We start from the raw sequence: 27,939 nt of genomic DNA, 5'->3' as shown, positions 1-27,939 counted from the left end.
TAAGTCGAGTCCCAAGTCAGAATTATACTAAATAACCAATTTTCCTTGTATTCATATTTCAGAGGAGTTATAGAACGTTTAACAGTATTTACATACAATTACGACCACATAGGTTTTATGTACATTTAAGAATCGAATAACATGAACTCATAGTACAGTATGGGGAAGAGTGGTATGATGCAATCAATACAGTATAGGCATAAAAATACATGATCATTGGTGCAAGATAGAAAATCATTTTCGTTCCAATTGTAAAAACGTCGAAAGGAAAATATCGAAGTTAGAATTTGTTAAAAAGAAAGAGAAAGGTGTGTTAAGCGTTTTTCGTTGTGCACGATAACATGAGAATAACAAAACGTACTTTACAATGTACATTTACACTTTTTCCCATACTTGGCTACGGTAGTCCTAGTAAATGTACCGTGTACGAAATAACGTACATACCATTAATCTAACCATTTACAGATACGGTAAATTGGGTTTCTTAAGCAGGCACTATTCAAAGCTCCCTCTCTTTCATTCGTCCCGATATACATGTGTTACATTTAAATATCAATCAGTTACAAATTTACTACACATTTGAACCATTTTTTTAAAGCCTTTCTCGTATAGAGATCCTATCGTTATCAAGGTGTATCCAAATACAAACGTAGAGATACGAATCTTTCCGATCAAATGAAACGTGAGGAAAACAGGAAACAAATCATTGTACATATTTAATTTCGTTTAGCCGAAAGTTAAAGCTTAGTCTAATTTAAAGATAGCGTGTGGTAGGTTTTCACTTTTTGGGCGGTTTACGAGAACATAGTTGCCATCTAAATGATCAGTTAAAAATCATTTACGCTATCTGTCGTTTTACATATACATATAGTATCCCTTATGTATATACATTTAGTGGCAGAGGCTGTATGTCTGCGAGGTGTAAGCTTTCGTATTATTATTTAGCTTAGTACATTCAACGATAATTCGATGGCCCGGTTAAGAAAGAACCCTCGCTTCGTTCATGATCGAAAATCGTATACGATGAAAACTGAAGAAAAATTATATTCAGAACAAATGTATTAGATTGTTGCAGATCAAACGGCTGCAATGTTGAAACACAGAAAACATCCCCTGTTTCAAAATCAGCCGTTCAATGCGTAACCACCCAATCGAATGATTTCGGTAATCTAATAATTAACGTACAATGCTAATGATACCCTGTTGTCCTGACCGATATAACGACGAGAGAAAAAAGTACAAAAGTCGAAACAAATGTAAGATCAAAAGGAAACGTTTCCAAGCGTGTATTGAAAATTGGTGTACAATGGATTTGGTCTTTTCTTAAACAGATCATCGACACTTATATATTTTCTACCATACACCGCTATATACAGTCTACTAAATACGTATATTCCATTATCATTTGCATTCGTAAACGTGTAACCCTAAGTATTCGATTAATCCTAGCTAGGAAGCCAATTACTCTCGAGTATATCGTATTTCAGATTCGCACGACTGACCGTACAAATCAGTGTCATAGTTAGGCATTATTCGAACGATCTTCGAATATAAATATATATATTATGACGAATATATTACGAAAAGAATGTACTCGGCAATAACGGAACAATTTTTTATTGCAATGTATACGATTTTTTAATAAAAAATTATTTGCTACTTTTGGAGAAATTTTGCTAAGGAGATTCGAGGATTATAGAGACCTAGAAATATAGGAACCTAGACATTTAGGAATACACGTCTCGATATAATACACGCTTTTACAGTACAGCTCGTCGAACATCTTCGTTCTATTTTAAAATTGCATTAGAAGATTATTCGAATAATGTCCAACTCTGATAGACTACTCGCGCTGCGTGTATCGTTTATATAAAAAGAACTAGGAATTTTATAGTCCGTTAACTGTTATGCAGTGTGACGTTGTGTTCCTCAAACGCGTTTCGTTTCGAAATTATTAGCTCGCATATAAGTGATACAGCTGGTCAAAAGGACAGATTTTTTCTTTTTATTAAGTCGAGCTCCGTTGGGAGAATCAGTTTGGCAGTAGTATCCCACAATATTCTCCCGTAATTATCGCGTCGATGTTTCTGACAGAATAAAAACAGCAAAAATCGAAAGAAACAGACGATTTTAAAAAAGAAATTCTGTCGAAAGAAATCGAGAAGCTCCGATCGGAGACTTCGTTTTTGAGATATACGATTGAACAGCCAACTTCCGGGGCGCTTCGAGATCAGCGTGGTCCGGAAGTCGATTGTTCAATTGTACTTATACCTCGACAGGAAGCTTCCGACCGCAAAGAGGACCTTCCGATTTCTTCTCTGACGAACAATTTATTTCTCATGCGACTTTAGGTGGCTTGTACAATTTCTTGAGTGTCCTACACGAATTAACTCTGGAATGACGGAGTTGGGTCAATGCAAATTTTCTAAAGGAAGATTGTACATTAGAAAAATCATATTTAAAGAAATAAATTAGTTTGTCAAATCTGAACAGTCAGAAATGTATGGTCCATTTTTTCTACAGCTTCTAAGATTATACACGTATCAGGTCTCGTATCAATCTTTTCATGAAATTAACGAACGAGTTCAACCCTAAATCGTCATTCGAGGGTCAAATTGCATCAACGCCCGAAACAATAGAACCGTGTGTGATGCAGCGAACGGAAAGTGGAACACCGGTGTTTTTTGTCGTTAAACCTTCACATTGTAACATACCGCTAGCGTGATTCGCATGAAAATCAATATACAACGGGTTCTTTTCGCTGTTAATTCATCTCGACTGAAAATAGAGAGAAAAACGCGCGCGTCAAAGAGGAAAACTTACCCGCTAGAAATAAATCTACAAAAGTAATTGATTTTTTCACCGACCGTGCGAGGACGGAAAGACATATAAGGAATACGCGTAGAAAGTGTAATCGAAAGGATATCGAAGGCGTTCGAGTCTCTCTTCGACTTCCTGTTTTCAGCTTGGATGCGCCTCGGTTTTTTTTATTTATTGTTGTCCGTGATTCTTCCTTGAAGTTCGCTCTTGATTCGCTGACCGTGGAGAGTCGCTCAGGGGAAAATTTCTTCATCAGCACTTCCGGTGGTCGCATTGTGCGGACTCCGCAGAGAATGACGCGAGGAGAGTGTATCGTTTCGAAAATTTCTACTATGTTTCGGGGATGGACGCGGTCATAAAACATGGAATATTATTTGTAAAAATACTGAAAATCGTAAGATAATAAAAATAATCGTTTTATGGGTACAGCAATTTTCAACAAAAAGTATACATAAATGTTACTATTAGGACTATTAAAATATTAAACATTTGTAAGATACTAGTTATGAACTGTATATTTTTGTACATAAATCTTACGAGTAAGTTCCTTTCAAATATGAAATAATAAGGTAAACGAAATATTTTTTTTTTGTTTTTATATATCATTGTTAAATATTTTCTTGGATATTGGTAGGCCTTTTGCATTTAAAATGATGGTTAAAAGTAAATGTACAAGAGCACTTGTTTAAAAAATAGATTTCGTAGATGAAAAAAAAATAAATCATAGTTCAACGATACACTTTCCTGGCGACGCGTAGAACTTTGAACGTTATTCGCTTATTGTGAACTGCCGCGTTCGTGATGTCGGTAGAATCTTTAGAAACCTTAGCTCCGGACTGTGGACCTATCCTTTAAACACCAACAAACACATTTAGTTGTAGCCTTTGTTATCATATTAATTTTTAGAATTAAAAAAGTGGAGAAGCAAGATTGAGAAAAAATTTCAAAGCTTCAGATCTCTACATCTCTAGATCGAAGAAAAATGTAAACCAAGAAAATGTGGACCTTCAGTTATGAATCTGAACATCCAGAGCGAACAAATATTTATTTTAACAATTCACATTCTGTTGATATCTAGTTGCGAAGCTCCATTTAGAAACGTTCATTAACGTTAACGAAGAGATCAGATATTTATTCCCTAATTGAAGTGTCGTTCATCGTTAATCGGTTAAATCCCATTCCAAGAATACCACAGCCAGAGAATTAATCAAGACTGTCAGGTGTCTGAGTCTGAACTGAAATAGCAGTTCTTTAACCCCAGGCGAGGTCAAAATCAATATAGAGTTTCCAAAAAAGGTGGTTTAAATTGGTACCTAGTCCAATTAAGATTTCATAAGACTGTCACTCGCAAGGTACGTTTCGAAGGTATATTGAAAATCGCATTTGGAAGCAGAACTATAGCAGCTAATTCGAACAAACATGTACTGGCAAACAAAGGAGAACGTGACGCAAAACTACCCGTGCACAGAACATGTCTAATTATAACCAAATCATACCGGAGCTCCTTTAACCCTGCAATGTATTGTTGCGAAACTACGATTTGGCAAATCAATAGGGTTCTTACATCCGCTCGAATAATGTTCTTTCAACGCTGAAGAAAGGACTTTGCATTCAACCTGCAGAAATTCACTTGCGTTCATTGAATAAAAGACTCGCGAGCAAACTTGTGAAGAACAATCGACTAAACTTGGATTTTTATAAGTTGAGTTCTGTTAGGTTTCGAGTGATCGAAGAGTGTCGAAGAATAAAATTGCGAGGATGATGGAGATGCATCTGAGGAATTCATGCATTTAAATGATGTATTTTTGTATGCAATTTTTGACGCGTTCTTAACCAAAGCTTACGGGTATTTCGAAGTCGACGACCGAACCGATGAGAACTCGCGAATATTTCAGGTTCTCGTGTATAATAGATGCTATTGGGTTCCCTGGTATGTTGGGTTATACAGATTTAATTCTAACTTGCGAATATTTTAAACTTAATGTTGGGAGAGATGGGTAGTTTAAGTTTAATGTTGGGAGAGATGGAGACTCTTGAATATTTCATCTTGGTACATTCGGGGCTCCCAAATTTGTAGATCGTCAAATTCTATATTCTCATATCTTAGATCTCTAATTTCCATGGTCCCAAAGTTCCTATACTTTCAAGTCCCCATCTCCAAGTCCCTACGCACATCCCATAATCCCTGCATCCTCAAATCGCTATATCCTAAATATCTGTATTCCCAAATTCAAGACTATGAATACTTGAAAGCTACCTAAACTCTAGTCCAACCCTGAAGCAAATCCCAAACCAAAATCTGACCCGAAATCTAATCCCAAACCGAAATCCGATGCAACCCAAGATCTAATAGAAAGTTAGACAAAAGATTGTACTCGTTCCCATAAGATAGATGAGCTTACTTATAGACGGTGATCTCGGTGGACCGATTGCTCCTGTAGAGGAAACGGTTCGACGTGTTTCGCCACCAGTTCCATAGTCAGGTGCGCCTGCTTTGACCACCGGCTGTTATACCCGTGCCCGGGCTGCCCCCGTTCGACAGCCACAGTCTTCTGCTGAATTCTCTCATCTCGTAGTTATTGTTACAGTTGCTCTTCTCGCGAGCGCCACAATTGTGGTTCGCCGAGGTGGGTGTCGTTTCCTCGAGGATCAACGCGCAATGGCTGTTCGTGTCGCTGTCAGCGCCGCCATCTTGCAGGTTGTTCGCCAACAGGGGATGCCTTCCGGTGTTGCACTCGTCTGTTTGGATTAACAACGACGCGTTTCCTGGAAAACATTTCTCTCGTTACTTTTTAGACATGAAATCACGGATATATTCATGAAAATTTTCCTTAAATTGTTGATCTTTTTATTGGACTACATATTCGATCTCGAGGTAACAGACACAACAGAATTATGATAAAACAGAGACGCAGAACGAAACTGATTTATTAAATCTTGTCGAGTCTGAAGAATTTAATTAAGTCTGTAATTGTGTGTAATTTAATTGTCTGTAAGTGTTTGTCAAAATATTTTAGCAAGCAGTTTCAGTATTTTCTTGATCTTCCAAAGATCACTTCCGGTGAACGTTTTAAGTTAAATGCATTAAGTATTGTCCTGATTTTGCACCCTCTTTTGTTTGTCTCACGCGATAAAGCTCGTTTAAAATTGCCCTTCCTTAAAAGGTTAAAAGTATTTCGTACTCAACCTAGATTTACGTTCTCCAGATACCGTGGAAAAATTAAACATCTTTCGGATGGCTTCCCTTTTCGGTATGATCTCGTTTTATCTAGAAAGGTTCGATGTTTTCGAAGAGAGAATAACAGTCATCTCGGGCTTTTAACTTTTATCTGCTTGTCTCGTTATCAGCTAGATTGAGTTGCAAACTCATGGTGCGTCGAACACGCTCTGCAGGTGACCTGATAATGGCACTTCAATTGTGATGACTTGTGCTATGGAGATTACCGTAATTGATGATAAGCCGATTCAGCTGCTCTCCGAAATAACGGACGTTATCAAAAAGTCATTCGACCTAGAGAAATTTTGAGGACCTAGCGAAATGAGGAATCATAGAGAAAATATAGGGAGTGACTGTTTGCAAACAGCAGCTTTAGAACTTAATTAAAAAATTAACCCCTTCCCGTGCTTTAACGAGACTCACTCGTGACGCACATACAGTTCAAGTGTGACAAACCTTACTTAAATTTTGAATACTCTTCAACTTGAAATTTAAGTCCAGCTATAAGTTACATTATCAAGGATCTCTGAATATAAAATAGTTACATTTTAATTTTCTTTGTTCGTTTTAATGTTATAGCCCTGCACAGTCTTGACTGACGCATCTGTTAAATAAATGGCGCGGGAAGGGGTTAAATGAATTCTCTTGAGGTTATTATTTCTTTACTAATAATTTCCACTATTGTTTATTTCTCTATGTTCATCACGTGTCATATTATAGAATCAGTTAAAAAATGCTTGATTCAAATTATTGTATTAAATAAAATGGTGACTGAGAGTCACCCCTCGAGCGCAGAGGAGAACTTGTAGAGTTCGAAGAAAATTTGAAATGCCATCGATTGTCCGAGTTCTGAAAATTCTATAAAACCTGTATTCTCAGAATCGAAGAAATCTCAAGAGTCCTAGAGAATCTTGTAGAGCTTAGAAATCCGAGTAACCTAAAGAAACCTGGAACTTATATCTAAAATAATACGTTGGAAGTTTCTGCACGGTCAAGAGATCAATCATCGTATTCTTGGTCTATTTAAAAATTAATCGACCGGCAATTACGAGTGGGGTATAAATTATTTTTAGTGGCACGTGCACGTATCTTGCACGCCTCTAATCCAACCGTTTCAAGGGTCCGGAAAAAATATTGCGCAGATTGAAAATATCGATGTCGTGGTACAAGAAGCTGCGCGAATAATTAACCGGATGTCGAGACTTTAATAATCGCAGAGGAATTAAATTCGTTAACGAGATGTCGCGAGTGTCGTTGGCGAGGAGATTTCATCGGGAGAAACAAGAAACTCGCCTTTTTATCGGTTGTTATTTTTTTGTCCTGGGATACTGTGAAACACGGTTCTCGTCCTACAAAACGCTTATCTCGCGATGAGAGGGGAGTCTGCGAATAATTGTTGGTTTTGGGGGCGCGAGGCAATCAATCAACTCGCAGATTTAAAGGTGTACAACGTGCTCGTCGACCCTTGAAAAAACATTGCTCGTTTGCTCTTTCGAAAGCAAGGATTATCGGTGAAACTTTGATACGCTTATTCGAGCACTTTACCCCCGGGGATTTGAGAAAAACGAACAACCGAGAACGCGAATTAACATTTTAACGAGGGGCGGCTTTCGTATGTATTTCTTTTTCATTATTTGAAGACGCGGATATTTGTAAACGTCGGAATATCGATACCGCTTTTGCGATTCGGGAACTGGTATAAAAAGGAATAAAACCAGCGTCGCAACTCGAGGTGCGTGTTGAAATGTATTAGGAGACCTTTAACGTTTCGTATTTGTGTTATGAAACACGCTTATCGTAAAATATGACCTTTGACAGAAACAACGATAGTCAGTGCGTTTAGACACAGATCCATAACTTCGCTTAAAGTTGAAATCCGCCCATATCGTTTGTGTAATTATAGACAATGTCGGCGGGGTGTTAAATACTTATTATACCCGAGCACGCAATGTCCTAGTTCTTTTGCTTCAATTGGAATGGAGAAACGGGTAAGTTCGCCAAATAGTCGGTGAACATGAAATTAAGCGGTTGATTATAAAACTGTAGACTTTCCACTTTCTCCATTTGTCATTATCGTTTTTCAATTCGTATAAACGTTTGTCGAACGAGTCGGTTATCGTGAAATGACACGCGATGTATTTATCGTCTATCGGTTGTCGTTTCTGGTCAATTGCATTGTTATAATTCGGTAACAGCTGACATAAACTATTCTTGAAAATTTCCAAGATGCAGCAAATCGATTTGCAAGATTAGTAAAAGGTTTCTGCACGCTGCAATTCAAAACGGTAATTTGTACGCTCGGAACATCGATGCGAAATATTAATCTTGTTAAAAGAAAAATGTCCGTACAATAAATTCAGATGATCAGTTCTCGTTTTTCAAAAGGCGTTGCGTGTTTCACTGGCAATAACCGTAGTCCCTTTCGTGAGGTGAGTTTCTCGTTTAACCCGTAAACATATTTTTCACCGTAGGAATTGCGTGCCAGGGAAATAATCGAGACGATCTAAATTTCCTAGCAACCCCGTACACGCTTTGAACTAGTTTTATCTTCCGCGAACCTCGTTAATTCGACCGTTGGAAACGTCAACTTCGTTCGTCGTATGTTCCTTCGACAGAAACGATTAAAACTTTCGATGTTGTTCTCTGCTATCGATTTTGCATTTAAATCTCACCGTAGATAAATTATCGCGATAATATGAAATGATAGATCGAATGGAGTTTATTGAACCTTTGCAGTTTAACCTGGATCGTGATTCGACATTATTTTTCTCTTGCTGCATAAAATTAGCTTTTGCAACCTCTTTCGCGACGAAGGAATTACTGTTCCGAATTGGGGTTTACATGCACGGTAATCTACGGGGCTTACACGCACGGTAATCCTCACGGGGTTTACACGCACGGTAATTTTCATAGGGTTCACACTTACGGTAATTTCCACGGGGTTTACATACACGATAATCTTCACGGGATTCACATGCACGGTAATCTCTACGGGATTTACACACACGGTAATTTTCATAGGGTTCACACTTACGGTAATCTCCACGGGGTTTACACGCATGATAATCTTCCACGGGGTTTACACGCAGGATAATTTTCGCAGGGTTTACACGCACGGTAATCTCCACGGGGTTTACACGCACGATAATCTTCCACGGGGTTTACACGCAGGATAATTTTCGCAGGGTTTACACGCACGGTAATCTCCACGGGGTTTACACGCACGATAATCTTCCACGGGGTTTACACGCAGGATAATTTTCGCAGGGTTTACACGTACGGTAACTCCACGGGATTCACACGCACGATAATCTTCCACGGGGTTTACACGCACGGTAATCTACGGGGTTCACACGCAGAGTAATCTCTACGGGGTAATTTTCAGGGGGTTCACACCCTAATAAAAAATTTAAGAGAGCACATTCTTGTAACACGATGTTACGAACCGAAATCTGACAAATCTAAGAATGTAACGGTGTTTGATCAGATTATTGGAAACCAAGAAAAGAAATTCGTACTATAGAGTCTTCTCTGTCTTGCGTGAAATATTAAAGAACATTCATTGTTGAATATTCTCTGCAACACCTTGTTCCTGTTCTAAATTCTCATTGACACCGCATCAGTAAACCGTGTCCAGTTAACTTTATACTCATCCAATTATATCTCGTTAGGTTTTCGCCGTTGATCCGATCTTTTCGGCACGCCGTTGTCGTTTAGATCGTGTAAGTGCTATTGACTGCGAAGCCGGCCAACTGCGAGAAGGCTACTCGTCCTCGACGAAAAAAAGAAGTGCCGTGGACGACCTTAATAAACGTCGAGAGATCGACTACCATCTTGGTCGGCAAACGTTTCTATTACTGCATAGATAAGAAACTTGGACTAATGAAGAAGTTTTTGAAGGGTAAAAAGCGCTGAGTTTCGTTTCTTTTACTAGCGAAAGTTCTGAGAGATGTTCTTACCCTCGAAGGGTTAACATCCTCGTTATTACGTTGGGATCATTATTATTCCAATGCCTTTGTACTTTGTAGCATAATATATGCATTACGTTTGAGGCTCGGAGGCGTCAGAATAAATTAAATGTGGGAGGTTCTCGAAGATTAATTCACTTTTCATTTAAAGGAATTTTATGTCAGAAATGTATAACTACTTTTCTTGTCCTGCTTTTCCTGAAAGGCAACTTGTAAATTTCCGCGATGAAATTACCGCGACTCGAACTTCCGTCAAGTTTGCAAGCAGATACATTACTGTCGGAACTGTCTTGTGACCTAGGTTGAAGTTTTAAAATGAAAGTATCCGCAGAAGCGACAAACGCGTGATCGAAAAGCGGTTTCCGAAAGGGAAAGGATTAGTTGTAAATTGTAGGTAGAAACCTACCGGAAGGTGTGACGGCATTTGGCAGGGTTGTGCGTCGTACGATGCTTCCATTGTTTGTGGCTTCCGGCATCACCTGGGAGAAGGGTGGCTGCGCCAGGGTGGTCGCCGGAGGCGGTGGTTCCCGAAGCATGCGTATCTTCTGTATCATTTCGCGTATCTCGTAGCGCAGTATTCCTAGGAAACAGAGTTTGGCGAACGCGATCACGCAGAAACCCAAGACGAATAGTAGATCGGCCGTTTTCCTTAGCCATCTCATCAGAGAGTCCTCGCATCCCCTCGCGTACGGTTGCTGGCAGGTGTCGCTGACGTTCGCGCTTGGACCGCAACAGGTTTGCGGCCAACGGGTCCCAAAGTCTCTGGGCCCGATCACTCCGCAGCAGGAGAACTCCTTTTGCAGACGGTCCCATTGCTCGCTGAATCGCAGATCCTTCCCGTACTCCATCTGCGAACGCGAACAATCCTGTTAGCGTAATCGGTCGTGGAACCGAGACGCCGCGGGCTAACGCTCGGTCCAGGATACGCGAGGTTCGACAGGGTCTAAATTTACGCGTCGTTCGCCGAAAGGGACCAGGCTTGGTATTTTTAAGCGCCTCGATATCGAACTGGTATTTATGGTTTGCTCGTTCACGCGGTTCTAGAGAGTAAATGTGGCGCTTCGATTATTGGATCTCGTATTTCGATTTAAAATTCTGAAAAATTCATTCGCTTCGGAATTTACCCTTATCAGTCGAATCGCGGTGTGTAACTCAGAGTTTAGGAGTAAAAGCAGCAAAGTAGATACGGTAAGGGCCCTCGCATCTTAGCGGAATGAGAAAGTAGATTCGCAGGCTTCCATTTTATTATGTGTGCCCTAGGGAATTCCGCGTAGCTTCCCCAGCGTGTACACTTTGTAACTCTTGAAAATCCAAGGAAAAAGCGGAGCAAAAATTCGACGAACGAGTTTAGTAAGAAAGCAGATAAAGAGGAAGCTTTTGTATCAGGAAGAAAGAAGGATACGTAGCGATCGTATGGTTCTACATCCAGGTCGATTATCCCGGGGTACGCACATTTTCCCTCGATTATGCGATCGACCTAGATAAGAACGGGGCTAAGAATAATGACTGCAGATACGGACAGAGAAACGAGGTGAAACGGACGAAAGGTTGGAATTGTTGGTAATCTCCCTGACACTGATTTTTCATCGTGACGTGTAATGAGGGGCCCTGTGTAAACTAGTTCACTGTTTCTTAATTAGAAGCTCGAGCCAGTTTATCGTCGAAAATTTGCGACGCCCCTAAGCTCGTATCGATCAGTACCGAGCGGAACAGAGTACTTTCAGCCCTCGAGGAAAAACAAACAGAGATTTTCTCGAAAGGCTGCCTCGAAACGAACAATCTAACGCGGGCAGAAGTTTCAAAGGCAATGTTGCTAACGCGTTGTCTGCGTTGATAAAAATTTCAGACGGTTCCGATTACCGGAAGTTATTTAAAGTTTCAACTTGTTCGATAAACTGGCGCCGCTAGTTAAAAGTTTCAAGACAGCGTGGAATTTACCGCAATTAAACGAAACTATGTTATTTACAGAAGGCAAAAGTCTGGGGAAAATTGATAAGTTGCGATGATAGTCTTTTAACGACTCTTTCGGTACTTTCTTTTATTCCTCCGTTTAGAAGCGTTTTATGCTTTTAAAATCATATCGGCGATGTAACAGTACGTGTAGCGATAGGACACAGAAATACGACTCGTGGTGCAATGCGTAGTAATCTGATACGTGGTAACGCGTGGCAAATATAATCTGAATGATAGAATTGAATATTGAATACAATAATGGAGAAGAGAATATAAACTGAGAAGTAAATGAATCGAGTTAATTCGCTTGTCTGAAACTTGCAGCTACAGTTTAATGTCAAACGTTAAAGATGGATAAGTTCCGTGGCGCAAAGTTGCCAGGAAACACATAAATATCTGTATGGCCATGTATAAATAGACACTGAAGCGGTATGTCGCCTATGGTATGAATAATATTCGTACTACCGTACAAACTATACTTCACTAGTCTGCCGCGATCGTTCAAATTATAATGAAGCCACGAACGAGTTGAACGTGAAACGCGACAAAATGGCATCGATTTTTAACACCGGGACTATCATATCCGTCGAAATGACGGGTCTCGAATTTATCGCGACGCGATAAGCTACAAAATTGATTCGAACGATTCGATCGATTTTTTGGACTACGACAGCTCTCTATATTTTTTATGTCTATCGATTGCCGGCTAACAGGAATAGAGTATAGCAGTAATCGAACGGAACTGTATAAACCGTGAGATAGGTTCGATTCGTTGAGCAAGAAAAAAGGAAAACACCCGAAGAATAGAGACAAGACTATTTATAATTTAGCCGACACGTTTCAGCTGACACGAGGGTGTTGGACCTGTTCCATGTTTCCGTAATCGCAACACGAACCTGCCCTTTTTCCTGGTCGATATTCCATTGAATGTTACCCGGTGATAAGAGGAGCCACGCCTCCGCAATTCCTTCGCTACAACCACGGAAACTGATTGCTTCTCTCCATCTCGCGCTACTTATGCTCCGCCTTAACGCTGCTACCAAATAAACGCTGTCAATTCGGAAAGAGATTTCCGATACTTCGACCGTTCGCCGCTAGAGGGATCACCCGATTATCAACTTTCTCGCAAGCACTCCTTTAACGATTCATCCAAACATCGAGACTTCTACACTAAGCATTTCTCAAGATTTCTCGTCTGCCTCTTCCCTCGAAAGAGGCACATTTGTCAACAGACGATCAGCGAATAAACCCTAAAAATTATTGTCGGCTCGTATAGATATATCTACACGTGACTTTATACGACCCAACCGTTTGAGAAGTCTTTCAAGATTCTCGTGCGCGATAAGAGGCCTTCTCCATCGATGCTTTTACTCGAGGAGACGTGGACCGCCTCGTTGTTGACTCCGAGCGACTCGAGCGGTTTTATTCGTCCGTCATAAAGCTAAACATCTTAAGGTTCTTAATCACGATATTCGCTCATTGCCAAAACGAGCCACTTATTATTTAACGACAACCTTACGTTACGACTTACCTAGGCGTGGAGCATTAAAATTTCCATCGCACGTATTCTCGACACTAGGAAGCTACTGGGAGGCTCGTAAAGGAAAATGTACTGTTTGCTATCTTCGTCGCATCTAAACAAATTTCTACCTCACGGTTGTCTACCCAGCTTGGTTATTCTCGGGACAATAAAGCGATGTATATCACCGACCTGGCCTGGGATAGGTGCTTCGTCCGCACTGAATTACGGCCGAGGAAATGGCCAAATAAAATCCCTATCTAAGAGGTGTGTCCACTATCGATCACAGATTTTTTCTTGACACTCGTGTGGGACGGAAACGTGTCCTGTAGGTGTGTCTGTTGATTGTAACTTCGTGAGAATTGGGGCAAACGTTGTTTTCACATCTTCTATTACCACGCGTTATTTGCTTGCATGTACTATTGGAATTGCACGTTGTATCGCCACGAGCTCTATCGCCTATAGTGTATTCACTTGTATCGCTATGCGTTCTGTTACATAACAGAAAATTTGCAGTTTGTATGCTACGTATACGTGCAAGTTTTCGCGAAGCATTATATGATGGAAAGTGGATTATGTTCTATCGACGCATAAACTGGATTATGTGATGCTTCGAGTAGGAAGAAGTAGTTTGTCGAGGACGGAACGTAATTTACATTTATTAGCATCGAATGTATAAGCGATGATTTATTTGTGCACAATATTGCTTGTTAATGTCGAGTCGGATCAAAGTTCATTTTGCGGGACGTGGAAACTGGAAATTGAAACGAAAGAACTTGATTCTTCAATCAGCCAAGTAAATGGGAAAATGCGATCGCGGTGTTCGCTTCCAATATACAAAGGATATATAGATTGGATCGGTGAATTTGTTTTAAAGACGATTACTCCGCCGAATTCGAAGCAACTTCTAACTGAATGCGGTAAAAAATCTGCTTCTGTTTTCAAATTTTAAATCTGTGAAAATGAAAAGATTTATTAGCTCGACTGTTTATGATTGAATTACAGTGTACCACAGACTTCGCTGATTAATAAAATCAATGATTAATAAAAACCTAACCAAGTGGTTATTAAAATTAAAATTAAATATATAACTCGGGTCATCTCTGCACATGACACAATTTCAATCGCACGTAAAATTCTGAAAGGGAGAAAATTGTAGGAAGAAAAGAGTTTGTTCGATTGAGCAACTGGGTCAGATTGAAATCCGAATTAGACTCGTGTGCATAGAGTTAAACCACGTATAACAAATTATTTTTGCTAAACAAAGTTATGCAGGATTTCTAATATTTGCAAGAATTCGTGATATCCTGCGAGATTTATAGAAGATTGCAGGAAGGAATAAAAGAGAGTAATTTGACTGTAAGATCACGAACCAGAGTGCAGACAAACTACCCTGGCAATGGAATTTTCTCCCTAGACCTAATGTTCCAAATGGCTGCCGTCTAGACCATTACTGCCCATGGGTGGTCTCCCATGGTATCCAATGGTCTTTCTCCCTTTTATTCTCTGTCGTCGAGAAAATCATTTTATATCGATTGACGTGCTCAACGAGGATGGACAACCGGGGAAAGTTTTCGAACTGCTACTCTTATTTACTCGATGTAATATAAAACTACCAAACCGGTCAAATGACCGCTTCACAAGTATCTCATTAAAAGGTACACATTTTGATAAAGTACGTTTCTTGAAATCAGCATTGCTTTTCATCAAAATAAAGAATAAATGTGTGTGCTAATTTATGTTTTGTCATTTGTATATTTATTCTTTAACTTCATTTTTAATTTCAAAGTATGTGTACATTATATGCCGGTAGGTTTAGTGTTAGTAGCCAGAATCTTCGTATTTTGTGTCGTCTTAAGTGTGGATGACATTTTTCTTTTCAAACAATTCTTAGGTTACTTGACTTATTACGTGATCGCTTGCATGATTTATGTATTGCATAGTTATACTATGTTTTTCTATAATGATAAACTGTAGATTTCATGTGTAAATGAACATAAATGAACGTCACTTATAGCATAGAATTCTATGCTATAGTGTTTATCGTACTGAAGAAATAGACCAGGTACAAACTTCCGATTCATTATTTGCACATAAAGTATATAGAAGTTCATTTAACTCCTTGCCGTACTTTGACGAGTCTCACTCGCGACGTACTCACAACTCGAATATAAAAAATCTTCCTCAAATTGTTAATGCTCTTCAACTTCAAATTTAAGTCCAATTATAATTTGCATTATCAGCCTCACTCGTGACGTACTCTCAACTCGGATATAAAAAATCTTACTCAAATTGTTAATACTCTTCAACTTCAAATTTAAGTCCAATTATAATTTGCATTATCAGTCTCACTCGTGACGTACTCACAACTCGAATATAAATCTTACTCAAATTGTTAATGCTCTTCAACTTCAAATTTAAGTCCAATTATAATTTGCATTATCAGCCTCACTCGTGACGTACTCACAACTCGAATATAAAAAATCTTACTCAAATTGTTAATGCTCTGCAACTTCAAATTTAAGTCCAATTACAATTTGCATTATCAAGGATCGCTGAATATAAAATATTCACAACATTTTAATATTTATTTGTTTAAACATTATAGCTACGAACAGTAAGTTTTGACTGACGCATCTGACAAATAAATTGTATGGCAAGGGGTTAATAGTACATGAAGCAGCTTCCGCGTACAGTGAAACAAAATAAAAACTAAGCAATTAGCTCCATACTGTAAAGGTATACATCGAGGAAAGGGAAGAAAAAAGAATAGAAAGGTACTGACCTGCAATCGTTGTCTGAGAGTGGGTTTGAGCTCGGCGCGCATCCTCTCGAACCGGAAGACCCAGGCGACTCCGATGACGGCGTCGCCGAAGAGCAAAGCCAGCAGCAGCACCCAGTAGGCGTTCAAGAGCCTGGCGCTCAATCTTCTGGCTGCTATGCAACCGAGCAACTGCACGAGCCCCAACTGCGTGGCCAGGGCCAGATAAGCGTAAAGCGCCGTCGGGTCGAATGCCCTAGGTACCCCTGGTACCACGTATCGACGCGGATCACCGGTGAACAAAAGAGTTCGCGAGACCGCGGCAGCGAAGCCTAGCGCGCTACCGAGCAGCACCAAATTACAGGTGTAGATCCAGAGCCGGTAATATCGCATCGCGACGTCCTGGCCAGAGTCGGCGCGTCTCTGGGACGTCACCGACGCCGCCCCCTCGTCGGCGACGTACGACCGATTACTGTCTCGCCGATTGTCCCCTTTGAGAACGTTATTGTTGTTATTGTTATTGTTGTTGTTATTGTTGTTGTTGGTTGTAGTTATGGCGATGGTGGTGTCCGCGGAGTTCGGATGCTCCTGACGGTCGTCCAGCAGGAATAAGAAGGGCGGCTTCGCGCTGCAGTCCTTGTTCGCTGTCTTTTGGCTGTACGTCGACTGCGGGGTGACTGAACGTTCCAGCAGCATCACCGTCATACTATCGTGCCTCCCTGGTACGCGTGTCCTCGTCGTTAAGGATTATACCCCGGGTAGAATGGAAGCGAGAGCGAGTAATAGACCGAGAGAGAGAGAGGGGAAGAGCCTTGGGCCAAGATGTGTATGTACCGAGAAACGGCGTGTGTCACGCGAGCCACATTATGCGCCCTGACAGCGGCATGTTCGTCGAGGTTCCTGGCTACCGGCTTCTCTTCCCCTCTGATTGCTCTTCGGTTTCTTTCCTCCTTGCGATCGCGCTGCTCACTCCTGAGGTACAAACCAAGAAATCGAGACAGGTTCGTTGGAACGATTCATATGGATGGATTTCAGGTACTCGAAGTTTCTACAGACTAGGGAGGAGTTTAAGGAAAAATTAGAGAGAACATTAAACGTGTTTAGGAGATAATTAGAAGCCAGGATTTTCTGTGAAGTGTCTCGTCCTATTCTAGGGCAGGTATAATAAGAACGTAACGATAACCTAGAGACCTTTTTCTAAGAAAAGCCCGGAACGCAAGGTAAATGTAATTAGAATCTAGAGGATACTAAGAATCTCAGTAAGAATGTAAAAAGAACATAAGAATTTAACAACCTAAGATTTTCTAAACAAAGTCCAATCCAGGTTATCTCCACAAAGGAATTAAGTCAAGTGGTAGATTTCCTCTACACTACTTCCTATCTGAAGGAAGTCTAAGTTGCACCCACATCCACGGTAAAAATGTTACAAATCTATCCTACTAGTTACAAGTAAAATAACCCTCTGTTTTTAGAAACATGTCCTAAGGACTAAATCTCGATAACACCTACAACTCTGACAGCTGACTCGATTATCACCACTAAACGGCCGATCGGGACATGTAACGTCTTCCGTCGTCAGTGCTCAAATCACGTCAGATGTGTTTAATCGTCAACGTTAACCTATCACGGTGTAACGTGCTTAATCGCCAACGATTAAGCTGTTGCAGGCTATTCAAACATTAAAGCTTCGAGAATTGAACGCTTTAGATTCTCAAAACTTTCAGCGTTAATTAGGTACACAGTGGCTCGATAGCTTACAGTGAACAGTGCATGTTCACTGGGTTAGGGGATTGCATCGCCTTGGAGTTAATAGACTGATTAGGACCGGTTTGATTAGGGATTAGGAGGGCCAGCCCATTTACCTAGCAGATCCATCTGTTTCGCTATAACGGCTTGTATTGTTATATCCTCTGTTATAAGCATATGTGTACTAGATGTATAAAATTCATCATTTCTACGGATGTGAATAGCGTGGAAAATTGGTTTTCTCTTAGCTACATATATTTTTTTAACGATAAAAACGTCACTGAATGTACATTCAGAATTATTGCGCTGATATAAAATATGGAGGTTAGCGTCCACAGTAGCGTCAACAGAAAAAACCACATCGGAAATATCCTGAAATTAGTTTTCCGTTAAACGATGTTAGCTTATCAATTTTATCTCCATTTTACTCTTCATAAACTATCGCCTTTCAATAAAAATTGCATGTTTTATAGGTCCGCTAGCATCAGATAATCCGAAGTCGTTTAAAATTACAGATTCAAAGGAATAAACGGGAAAATGTCACGCAATACATGATGAATGATACGAACGAGCGAAATATGTCGTTTTAATAGAGATTACGCGTTAAGATAGATTTATGGAACGAAAGTGATCGAATCGAATAGGAACTAATGGTCCTTCATTTAAATAGAAACTGACCGAGTCTGTCCGTAACAAAACGATCCATTTTTGTTCCATGGAGACGACAATATCGAAGCATCGGCGTTTCTCGACCTATTCGTGTCAACGATGTAAAGCAATAAAGTTCTCGATAGGGGACGATTTATCTTGCGGAATATCGGACAGCGGACCGTCACGGCTCTATGGTCTTCTCTCGAGAAACGGAGTCGAGAGAATGTCGAAAATTGATAAAAATATCGTCTAGGGTAAATGAAACGTTCGCGACACGTTCCGAGCGTACGTCAATAAAGTCGCGCGCGAACAACACGGGAGAGCAATATAGCTTCGCGGAGGAAGAGCACCGGTTACCATGAAATATACACTGTGGAAAAATAGCGAAAATTATAATACTTTAGAAAGTTAAATTTAAAAAGTTTTAATTATCAAATTTCCTTTTCGAAAAAGGATGTCGAATGGTAGTAGACTCCTGGATTTGACCATCCTCTACAGTGCCCCAGGGAAATTTTAACCGGGATAATTGTCAAAAACTCTCGAGGCAGTCGTGAATTATTACTCGTAAACATGGAATTACAATGAACGGCGTGCCAGCCTCCTCGGGAGCAATGTTTTACCATTTAATTACCTCGTTATATTCGAATTACAGTTCAGCTGCATTTTTGATCGAAATTAATAGACGAATAGATAAATAATTCAATGTCCCAGGTTCACGACAATTTATTTGAAAAATGAAAGCACAAGTTGCCCGAGAGTGTATTACGAAATGGAGTAGCGCTTATCTGACGCTTATAAAATAAATCGTGGCTTCCAATACGATAATTTTGAACCGCCTCAGCAGGAAAAAACGAGATTAGAGTATCTAAAATTCACGATTTCGCAAGAGAAGCGATCCTATAAATTCGATTAAGTTTGAAAGACATTTTACGACGGAATAAGATGTCACTTTGGAGCGTAAAATATTCACTTTTTCCCCTGGAAGTCCACGGAATGTGAGTTATCTAATGCGCAGAGTGTCGCACAGATAGAAGTAATTATTAACCTTCCATCGTGATAGATCACGTTGAAGCGACACGAATCGCTGGCTACCGTGTACCTCGCTAAATTGTATTTCTTTCTGACAGTTCTAGCGTGCAATAGGCAATTCTCTTATCGATCTCTTGGCGACTGGTTGTGCGCGGCGCGTTGCCTTCTTCGAGGCTTCTACAGGAACAGAAACAAAGCGGAGGAAGTTTAATACGCCGAACGATAAATATTCCAATAACAAATCTCCGAACACGGAAATTATGCGAAAAGCAATTTCCACGGGGCTCTAATCGTCACGAACATCCATGCTATTAAAGCCTCGTATTTATGTTATTTCCACTTCGATCGAATTTCAATATTCTTAAACCATCTCTAAATCCAGGTTCAATACCATTGAATTTGTGATATTATACCATTGAATCTGTGATACACCATATATATAAATTTAGAACATCGTTAACCCCTTTTGACGAGTCAGACTCGTGACGCACTCGTACTTCGGCCGTGATCAATTTTATTCGAATTTTTAGTACGCTTTAATTTGAAGTTCAAGTCCAATTATAATTTGCATAGTCAACGATTGCATAATAACATATTAATATAACATTTCACATTGTTTTGTCTGTATTAATATTGTAGCTCTAATTAGACAATTCTGACTGACGCACTTGACAAATAAGCCATAGTGCAAGGGGTTAAATGCATAGCTTTCCTAAATAACATTCTTCTCAGACCCATAGGAAACTATGTCTTTAAACATCAAGTACTCCTGTGATATACAACATTCGTACGTCACAATGTATCTAGAAATACAATATACATAGATTCATATATCCTAAGATACTCATATGGCTACAAATGCAAAATGTTCCCAAAAGATTGACACTTTGTGCTCTAAGGTATTTTTGCTGTTGACAGCAACTGTAAAACTTTTTATCTGAGAGTCTGGTATATTATTTTGAAGTTATCTCTCTATGACTAAATGCAGTTACTAACACATGTATAATACATGTATATGGACCGTTCCTTTTGGAAGTGGTGTAATGCATTTGCATGAATATACATTGTTTTAGTTAAATCACCTAAAAGAAATTCGTATAATCAAATTGTATATTGATCAATTAGTAAAAAATTGCTGAATTGTCAGTCTTGATATAATTAACACTTTAACGACCGCTCACACAACATGTGCGTGATGCTACCGCCGAAGGTTGTTGTCCAGTGCCACTCTTTCTGTGTGATAATTTATAATATTAAATTTGTTGTCAAATTGTTGTCGTTTTTTGTTTTATGTTAACTTTTTTGTGAATTTAATAAAGTTCTTTTAAATTAATTCTTCAAAAATACTGCCGGCCCCTGGCGACGTTTGACTGCGTAGACGTGCGGTCGTTAAAGTGTTAACCTATATTTTTTCATTGACATACATGTTAACATTTAATTTTCTCAAAATAAAATGGACTTACACTTTCAAAATAAACGATCCATATATACTTTATCACGTGTATAACACTAAAGATTTACTTTAAAAAATACCTACTTAAGTTGGATTAAAAAGAACGAGTCACCTTTGGAAAGTTCAATATAATAACGTAAACGAATTTGAAAATTTATTAATAACTACATAAGTGAAACCTCACAGTTGTATATAGTATTGCATAGTTCTGTCTACACTTATAGTACAGGAAAGGAAAAGTTACAGTACAGAAAAAATCGTATCAGGAAATGAAATTTGCACCGACTCGCACAAAGATATTTTTAGAACGAACATCGAGATCTTCCGCTTCCTGAATGTCAATCGCTTCCCGTCTATACCCTGACGATTCAGGTGTAGTTCATAAAGAGAAGAATTTTGTTTTCATTCGTCGGAGGTGACGATATCCTTTCAAAGATTATTTTCGGTCCACGATTTTTACGGGATACATCGTGTTCTTTATTAAACGACTCGTGTCCGACCGAGTTATATTAGTCTCATTCAAATTAAAGGGTTCTTGCGAGAAGGCCGTATTTTTTCCACCTCTGAAGGAGATAAATCAGAGTTCATCAGACACTCTTCCTACATCGCTACCTTATTTCCCCTACCAACGATCAACCTCGTTTCCCTATGCAAGGAAACAAATTGTAGCGGGCAAAGGGGTCTCGCCGTTAGATTGCTCTAAATAAAAAAAAACTTCTCGTTTGAACGTGGCTGGAATTACTGCCAGAACCTGTGTTATACGCGGTAGATGGTAGAAGAAATAACTAAAATTTATCTTGTAGATAACGAAATTTATCTTGTAGATAACGAAAAAATACTGACAGTATGTTTGGAAGGTTTAGAACGTGCAACTTAGACTTCCAGCATTGCCAAGTACCCCTAAACTCTCGCTAGAATTTAGAAATTCGTGAACTTAGACTTTTAAATCTTGAACTTTCAGAAACCTATTCGCAATTTTGATAATTTAAAAATTGTTAACAAAGAGTTTGTCAAGTTTCCGAAGAAGTAACCAGTGAATCGAAAGGGGATGTTCGAAATCTCGCTAGAATTTAGAAATTCGTGAACTTAGACTTTTAAATCTTGAACTTCCAGAAACTTATTCGCAATTTAAAAATTGTTAACAAAGAGTTTGTCAAGTTTCCGAAGAAGTAACCAATAAATCGGAAGGGGATGTTCGAAATCTCGCTAGAATTTAGAAATTCGTGAACTTAGACTTTTAAATCTTGAACTTCCAGAAACTTAGCGATTCACAATTTAAAAATTGTTAACAAAGAGTTTATCAAGTTTCTGAAGAAGTAACCGGTGAATCGAAATCTCGTACGTGGTACACAACACGTACGCGAATTAATGGGTATGAAAGGAGTTGTTGGCACGGATCGCGGAAAGAAACGACCCGCACACGTGGTGGTTGAGAATCACTGCAGCTGGGTTCTCGAGCTCGTGTCAGAATATATGTAGCCTACGTGCATGGATAAACATACAGGAGAGGGTGGAGAGAAGTGGAGAGAGACGATACATGCACCTATGCTTCAGAATGCCCACGCGTCCCTCCTTCTGTATAAAGGGTGTACCAGATTTTTCCCGCCAAATATCATTACCACACCTGATACGTTTCAACGCAAGCATACGATGTTGCTCTTAGGTGTCGATATTGCTCGATAATTTAAATTCTGTTAAAAAGTTATGATGGACAGATCAATGATATTTGCATCTAGTTTATGTAAGCTGTCCTTACTGTCTGAGCTTATATCTGGGTTAGCTCCGTCTATCGATTGAGAAAAGAAGGATTTTTATTGAATTTTTGAGACTAAAATTACACTATTGTAATCCTTGATATGAAATTATTCCGCATTTTCCAGGAGAGGTTAAATTCTGGACACATATTTATATGCGCATAATCTGTTAGCCCAAGGTTTCTATTATTTGAGTTACATTAAATTCGAGTTATATTTGCCGAGGTTACATGAAGAGAAATTGCAGCGGATATTTCGGTATTCTCATAATCCCACTAAGGAGTATATACACAGCTCTAATAGGATCAAGTTAGGGTACGCGATAAATTTCTTGCGAGCGCCGAGTAATACAATGCAATATTCTTTTGTTATTCAGGACCCATAAACGAAATGAATGTGTTCGCGAGCAATCGCGGCATTTCAGAGCCTCAACAATTTACTAATGACTGTGGCAAAGTTACAGTCAACAACTTCACCTCCCTCGGATGGTAAACACGGCTTCCGCAAGCAAATATCATTGATATATTTCACTGAATATTACGGCAAATGCCGAACCATCGCTGCTTCGTAACTTATTGACCTTTCAAAGGTCACGAATCTGAAATTTCGTGTTTCCTCGTATTTCTAAAATTATATTTCGGAGGTTTTATTGTATAGAGGGTGACGTTATCATTGCAGAGAAATCAAGGAATATAGGAATTTTAAGATATATGAATATGGGAACTCTAGTGATCCTGTACAAAAATATAAGTTCCTAGAGATCTAGCTTTCCAAAGATGTTCTAGATATTCAGGGACCTAGGTTTCTGTCTAGGTTTCCAGATTGCTATTCAGGGACCTAGATCTACGATTTAGATTTCCAAAGACCCTGGTGTTTAGGTATCTAGAAACGTAAATATGAATCTACCTTCCAAAAATAAATAAATCAAAGAAACACGTGGCACGTCAAAATGTTAACAAATAAATTGTCTATATTTAATATTCGCACCTAAGGTTTGAAAAAGAACACCCCGTAAATAAATGTGTGCTGTGTCGTGTGGATCTAAGAAAAGAAAGAGGGTAAACAGAGACGTGGACAGGGTGGGGGCAAGGAAAATCTCGTCGTCGACAGATTCGCCAGGATCCAAGGAAAAAAGAGAGAGAGAGACGCGGAGAAAGAGGTGGCACGTTGTTGTTGACTATGCTTTAAAGTACAGACCTCTCGATGCATCGATGTGTGTTGTACACTGGGGAGCCGAAAGTGGTGCATTGTAACGAAACACGGAAGAAAGTTAAGGGCTCATCGATCGTTTAAGCCCTCCGCGCTTGCTCGGGCCAAATATACCGGTCAAAAAGGAACGGATTTTCGACAACGATCCCTTAACCCCTTAGGCGTTTCGAACCGCTCTGATTTTGTTTCCTCTCCTATGGAAATATGAAACAACTTTCTACAAGTTTGATAACTTTGACGAGCTTGTACTTGCAGCAATTTCTTCGTCTTAGAATAGCTAACGAGCAGACTTCTATAGTTCGCGGTTAAAATGAATGAATCGTTGAAGGTGTTACTGGAAAGCGTGTTCGCACCTAGTTAAGCCATTTTTAGGCGGGCTTTATTTATTCTTGAAACTTTATTTGGAGCAACTTTCTTCAAATTTATGTTTTTGATAACGATTGATTTATAACGGGATCGTTTGGCACCGGGGTTTACGAGCACGGAAAGGGGTCCACACGCACGGCATTTGCGAAGGGTTCGCACGCTATTTCTACCAAAAGATATTACGTTCGAAGTTATTCTACATTTTCGACTGGCAGTAACATTATTTACGAGAAGCTTAAAACTTAATTATGGCAATACAGACCACTTTAAAAACAATGCAATTAACCTCCGCTACTAAAAATTTCTTAAAACCATTATATGTTTACGCTATCATTTTCTCCCCTGCCGAAGAAATTCGATAAGACATCGAATCATCGAAGATAAATGGAAACAATGTAGTGTCGTGTAACAGTCAACGTCCTCTGGTCAACGTCCAGGTACCTAAATCCGTACAGCATCGTCAAAAAAACAACACGACAAAGCATCGATCTAGCCCCTTTCTCTCTGCCAGATTATCACGGAAAAAAAGAGGAAATGCTCTCCAAACACGTCGCAAAAAGTGAAGAGTGAGCCGACCTTGTCCAACGAATTAAACGACATCCGCGAATGCCTCCGCGGAGAATAGGACGGTGTCTTTTTTAATTAAAATTCCTTTAGCCGGAGAAATGCTGGAGCAAGCTCGGCGGAAGGGACCCAGGAAGAGGAGCAGTCTGGAAGCGCTTTTAATTAGCTATCGGCTCGAATGTTTGTTACCGTTTGAAGGAGAACTGACCGAAGGAGGGAAACGTTGAAACGGCGACGGGAGTGGGCGAGTTAGTCGAGGGGAGGCCTACGGGGAGGAGGGCTGACGTTATGCAATCCTCCTGTCGACCTTCCCGGAGGAATTTATCGTCGCTTTTCCTCGATTCGTTTTCTTTTCGCGAATACGTAGTATTCCACTATTACTCGTACCCTCTTTCGTGCCTCTGAAATACGCGTTTCGATTGGAGACGTATCGCATTTGATCTCAGAATTCGGTAAAGGTTGGTTAAGATATTATGAAAGGGAAGGTAGATCCTAACCTTCCATCGCATCCCCGACGTCGGGGAAATACCTGAACACGCACCACGTGACACCTCTCCACTGACACCCGGAAACGTGGAACGGGAATTTAGGAATTTCGAAATTTGGGAATTTGGGGTTTGAAGGTTTGGACATTTCGACGTGCAGGAATTTAGGGATTTAGCAGCGTGTCGGTTCGAGAACTTAGAGATTTAGGAATCTAAAAATGCCAAAGCTTGAAGACTAGAAACTCTGGTAATTGAAGATTAACAAAATTGGGAATCGGAAAACTTAAGGAAGCTAGAAAATTTAGGTATCTGACAACACAGGAAGAATTCTAAAATCTAGGGATCTGAAAGTCCGTGAATTTGGAGATACGTATGACTTGTAAATTGGAGTAGGACTTTGAGAGCCTTGCCACGAAAAAGACCTTTCGAGAACTCCGTTACTGACCTTTGGTCGAAGGGTTGCTCACGTTTCACGTTGAATTTTACGCGCACATCGTCATATCACAAATATCACGAGTAGAGTCAAGTTCGAGCACGTAGGACGCTATCGGCGAACAGAGCAGGTAGGTCGCGTCACGTCTATGATCATCGTCGCGACCGCGAGCGTCTTCGAGAGTGTTATCCTCGTCGTTCATGCCAGTAGCACTGGCTTCCGCCGTTTGCCTCTGCTCCTGGTAGCCCCGTGCCCCTTCACCGCCATGATCGCACACGGTTCGTCGTCCGCCTCGTCATCCTTTTCGATCTTCGGTTACCGTTCGTCGAGGTGGTGCTCCTGGTCGCGTAGCTGTTGGCAGACTTCCCTCCGAGCCAACAGCTGTATCGCATAACGAACGGACACTCGGAGAACACGAACACGTACGCGTCGACGTTCCTCGGCCACTACGGTGGTCGACTGACGCGGGATTCGTCCGGAGGAGAATTCGCCGCGGAGAAAAAAGGGGTCGACCACTAGAGTGGAAGATACGAAAACGCGGCTAGCATCGGGGGAAAAAGAAGTCCGTCGCGCACGGGGGTGGCTGTCAACAGCGCCCGAGGTAGGCAACCGGACTGACTCGCGCTGCACGGTGTCGGCGACAGACAGCGCGACCACCGACCAGACAAGGACCGTGAAGCTGCACTCCACGGGGATGAAACGAGAAAGAAAATACGCGAGAGGTGGCTTGGAGCGAGCTGGATAGCGCGAGAGAGAACACCACTGATGGAGGGGAGAAAGCTCCGCGACACAAGGTGGAGGAAAGCTCGGGCTGGTGGGGAAAGCGAAACCGGAGAGGGAGGCAACTAGTTTGAAAATCTGCGGGGAGGATGAAGAAAGGGGTATACAGTGTCTCTCAGCCTTTTTACGTCGTACCCTTTTCTTCAAATTTTCTAAATTCTTCGACTTTCTTAACTTTTAGATTTTTTAATTTATTGACCAACAGTGTCTTTCCTCTCCATCGTTTCTGTCAGTAGATTTACTATGGTCACATTCGCACCCCCGAAAGATTACAACCCACGATTTGGGAGTTACTGGTAACTTCAGAGAGAGAGGGTGGTGGAGGAAAGTGATTTGCGGACTGAAAAGAGAAAGAAGCAGTGAGGAAATATGTGGGGGTAGGAAAGTTGCGAGAGAAAGTAAACCGAAGGAAAGAAATATGAACGAGAGAGAAAGAGCTAATCCAGTAACGTGCGAAAAAGATGGAGTAAAGAATCAAATGCAGGGAGATAAAGACAGAATCAGTCGAAGAGTGGGACAAGTCGAAGGGTAGGGACACTTACAGAAAGCAGATACAAAAACACTGGGAACAGGAGAGAGATGGAACATTCGTGTTATTGGTGAAAAGAGACCGATTGGAAGTTCCGTGGAGAGAGTGGGATGCGAAGAAAATGGAGGGGAAAAGCTCGAGCGAAAGGGAAGAACACATGAACGTTCGACGAAGATAGAAAGTGTACGAAGGGGAAAAGCTCGACGAAAGGAAGGGAAGGAAAAGATGGAGAACGAAGGGGAGTAAGTTGGTAGCGGAATAGAGAGGGAAAGGAAAGAACAGAGCCGTTGCTAGATTTCGCATGGCCCGGGGCAATGGACGACATTATTTTCTATATTTTACTTACGTCATTGAATGTTACGTTACATCGGTGATGCACCGATAACAATTTAATCTCGTTATATTCTTACAGTAGTTGACAAAGGAAGTCTTCGCTTGCAACGATTGAAATTGAAAAATTTAGGAATATGAAGAATTTGAGTATTTCAAAGTATAAACATTTAAAAGTTTACACGCCGGGTGGATGGCCCTCTATACCGGTGCTAATATCGGTCCTGAGAAAGAGACAAGAACACTAGAGAAGCTCAAATGTTCATAGAAAGGGAAAGTTATACAAGATGAAATAAAAGGAGTGTGATAAGAAATGGGAGAATTTTATGGAGAGTCAAATGAGAAAAGTAAATCGTGCGATAAAAATGAAAA

General features: G+C 40.3%; 2 protein-coding genes across 5 annotated transcripts in view; one reads left to right on the top strand and one right to left on the bottom strand.

Moving 5' to 3' along the window:
* LOC100875246 (uncharacterized) overlaps positions 1–27,939 on the top strand; it is a 38,126-nt gene that overhangs the window by 1,860 nt on the left and 8,327 nt on the right. The window lies entirely within an intron of this gene.
* On the bottom strand, positions 23–26,651 carry LOC100875877 (uncharacterized). The gene is made up of 5 exons (XM_076529108.1): positions 25,941–26,651; positions 16,263–17,210; positions 10,412–10,853; positions 5,223–5,586; positions 23–3,669 (listed from the first exon to the last, which is right to left on the bottom strand). Exons 2-4 carry the CDS (start codon positions 16,941–16,943, stop codon positions 5,300–5,302), a joined length of 1,410 nt encoding a protein of 469 aa, XP_076385223.1. The 5' UTR covers positions 16,944–17,210; positions 25,941–26,651; the 3' UTR covers positions 23–3,669; positions 5,223–5,299.

The sequence above is a fragment of the Megachile rotundata genome, chromosome 2 (assembly GCF_050947335.1).
Source record: "Megachile rotundata isolate GNS110a chromosome 2, iyMegRotu1, whole genome shotgun sequence".
Lineage (NCBI taxonomy): Eukaryota > Metazoa > Arthropoda > Insecta > Hymenoptera > Megachilidae > Megachile > Megachile rotundata.
The sequence above is the reverse complement of the archived record's forward strand: the minus strand, read 5'-3'. Positions and strand labels throughout refer to the sequence as shown.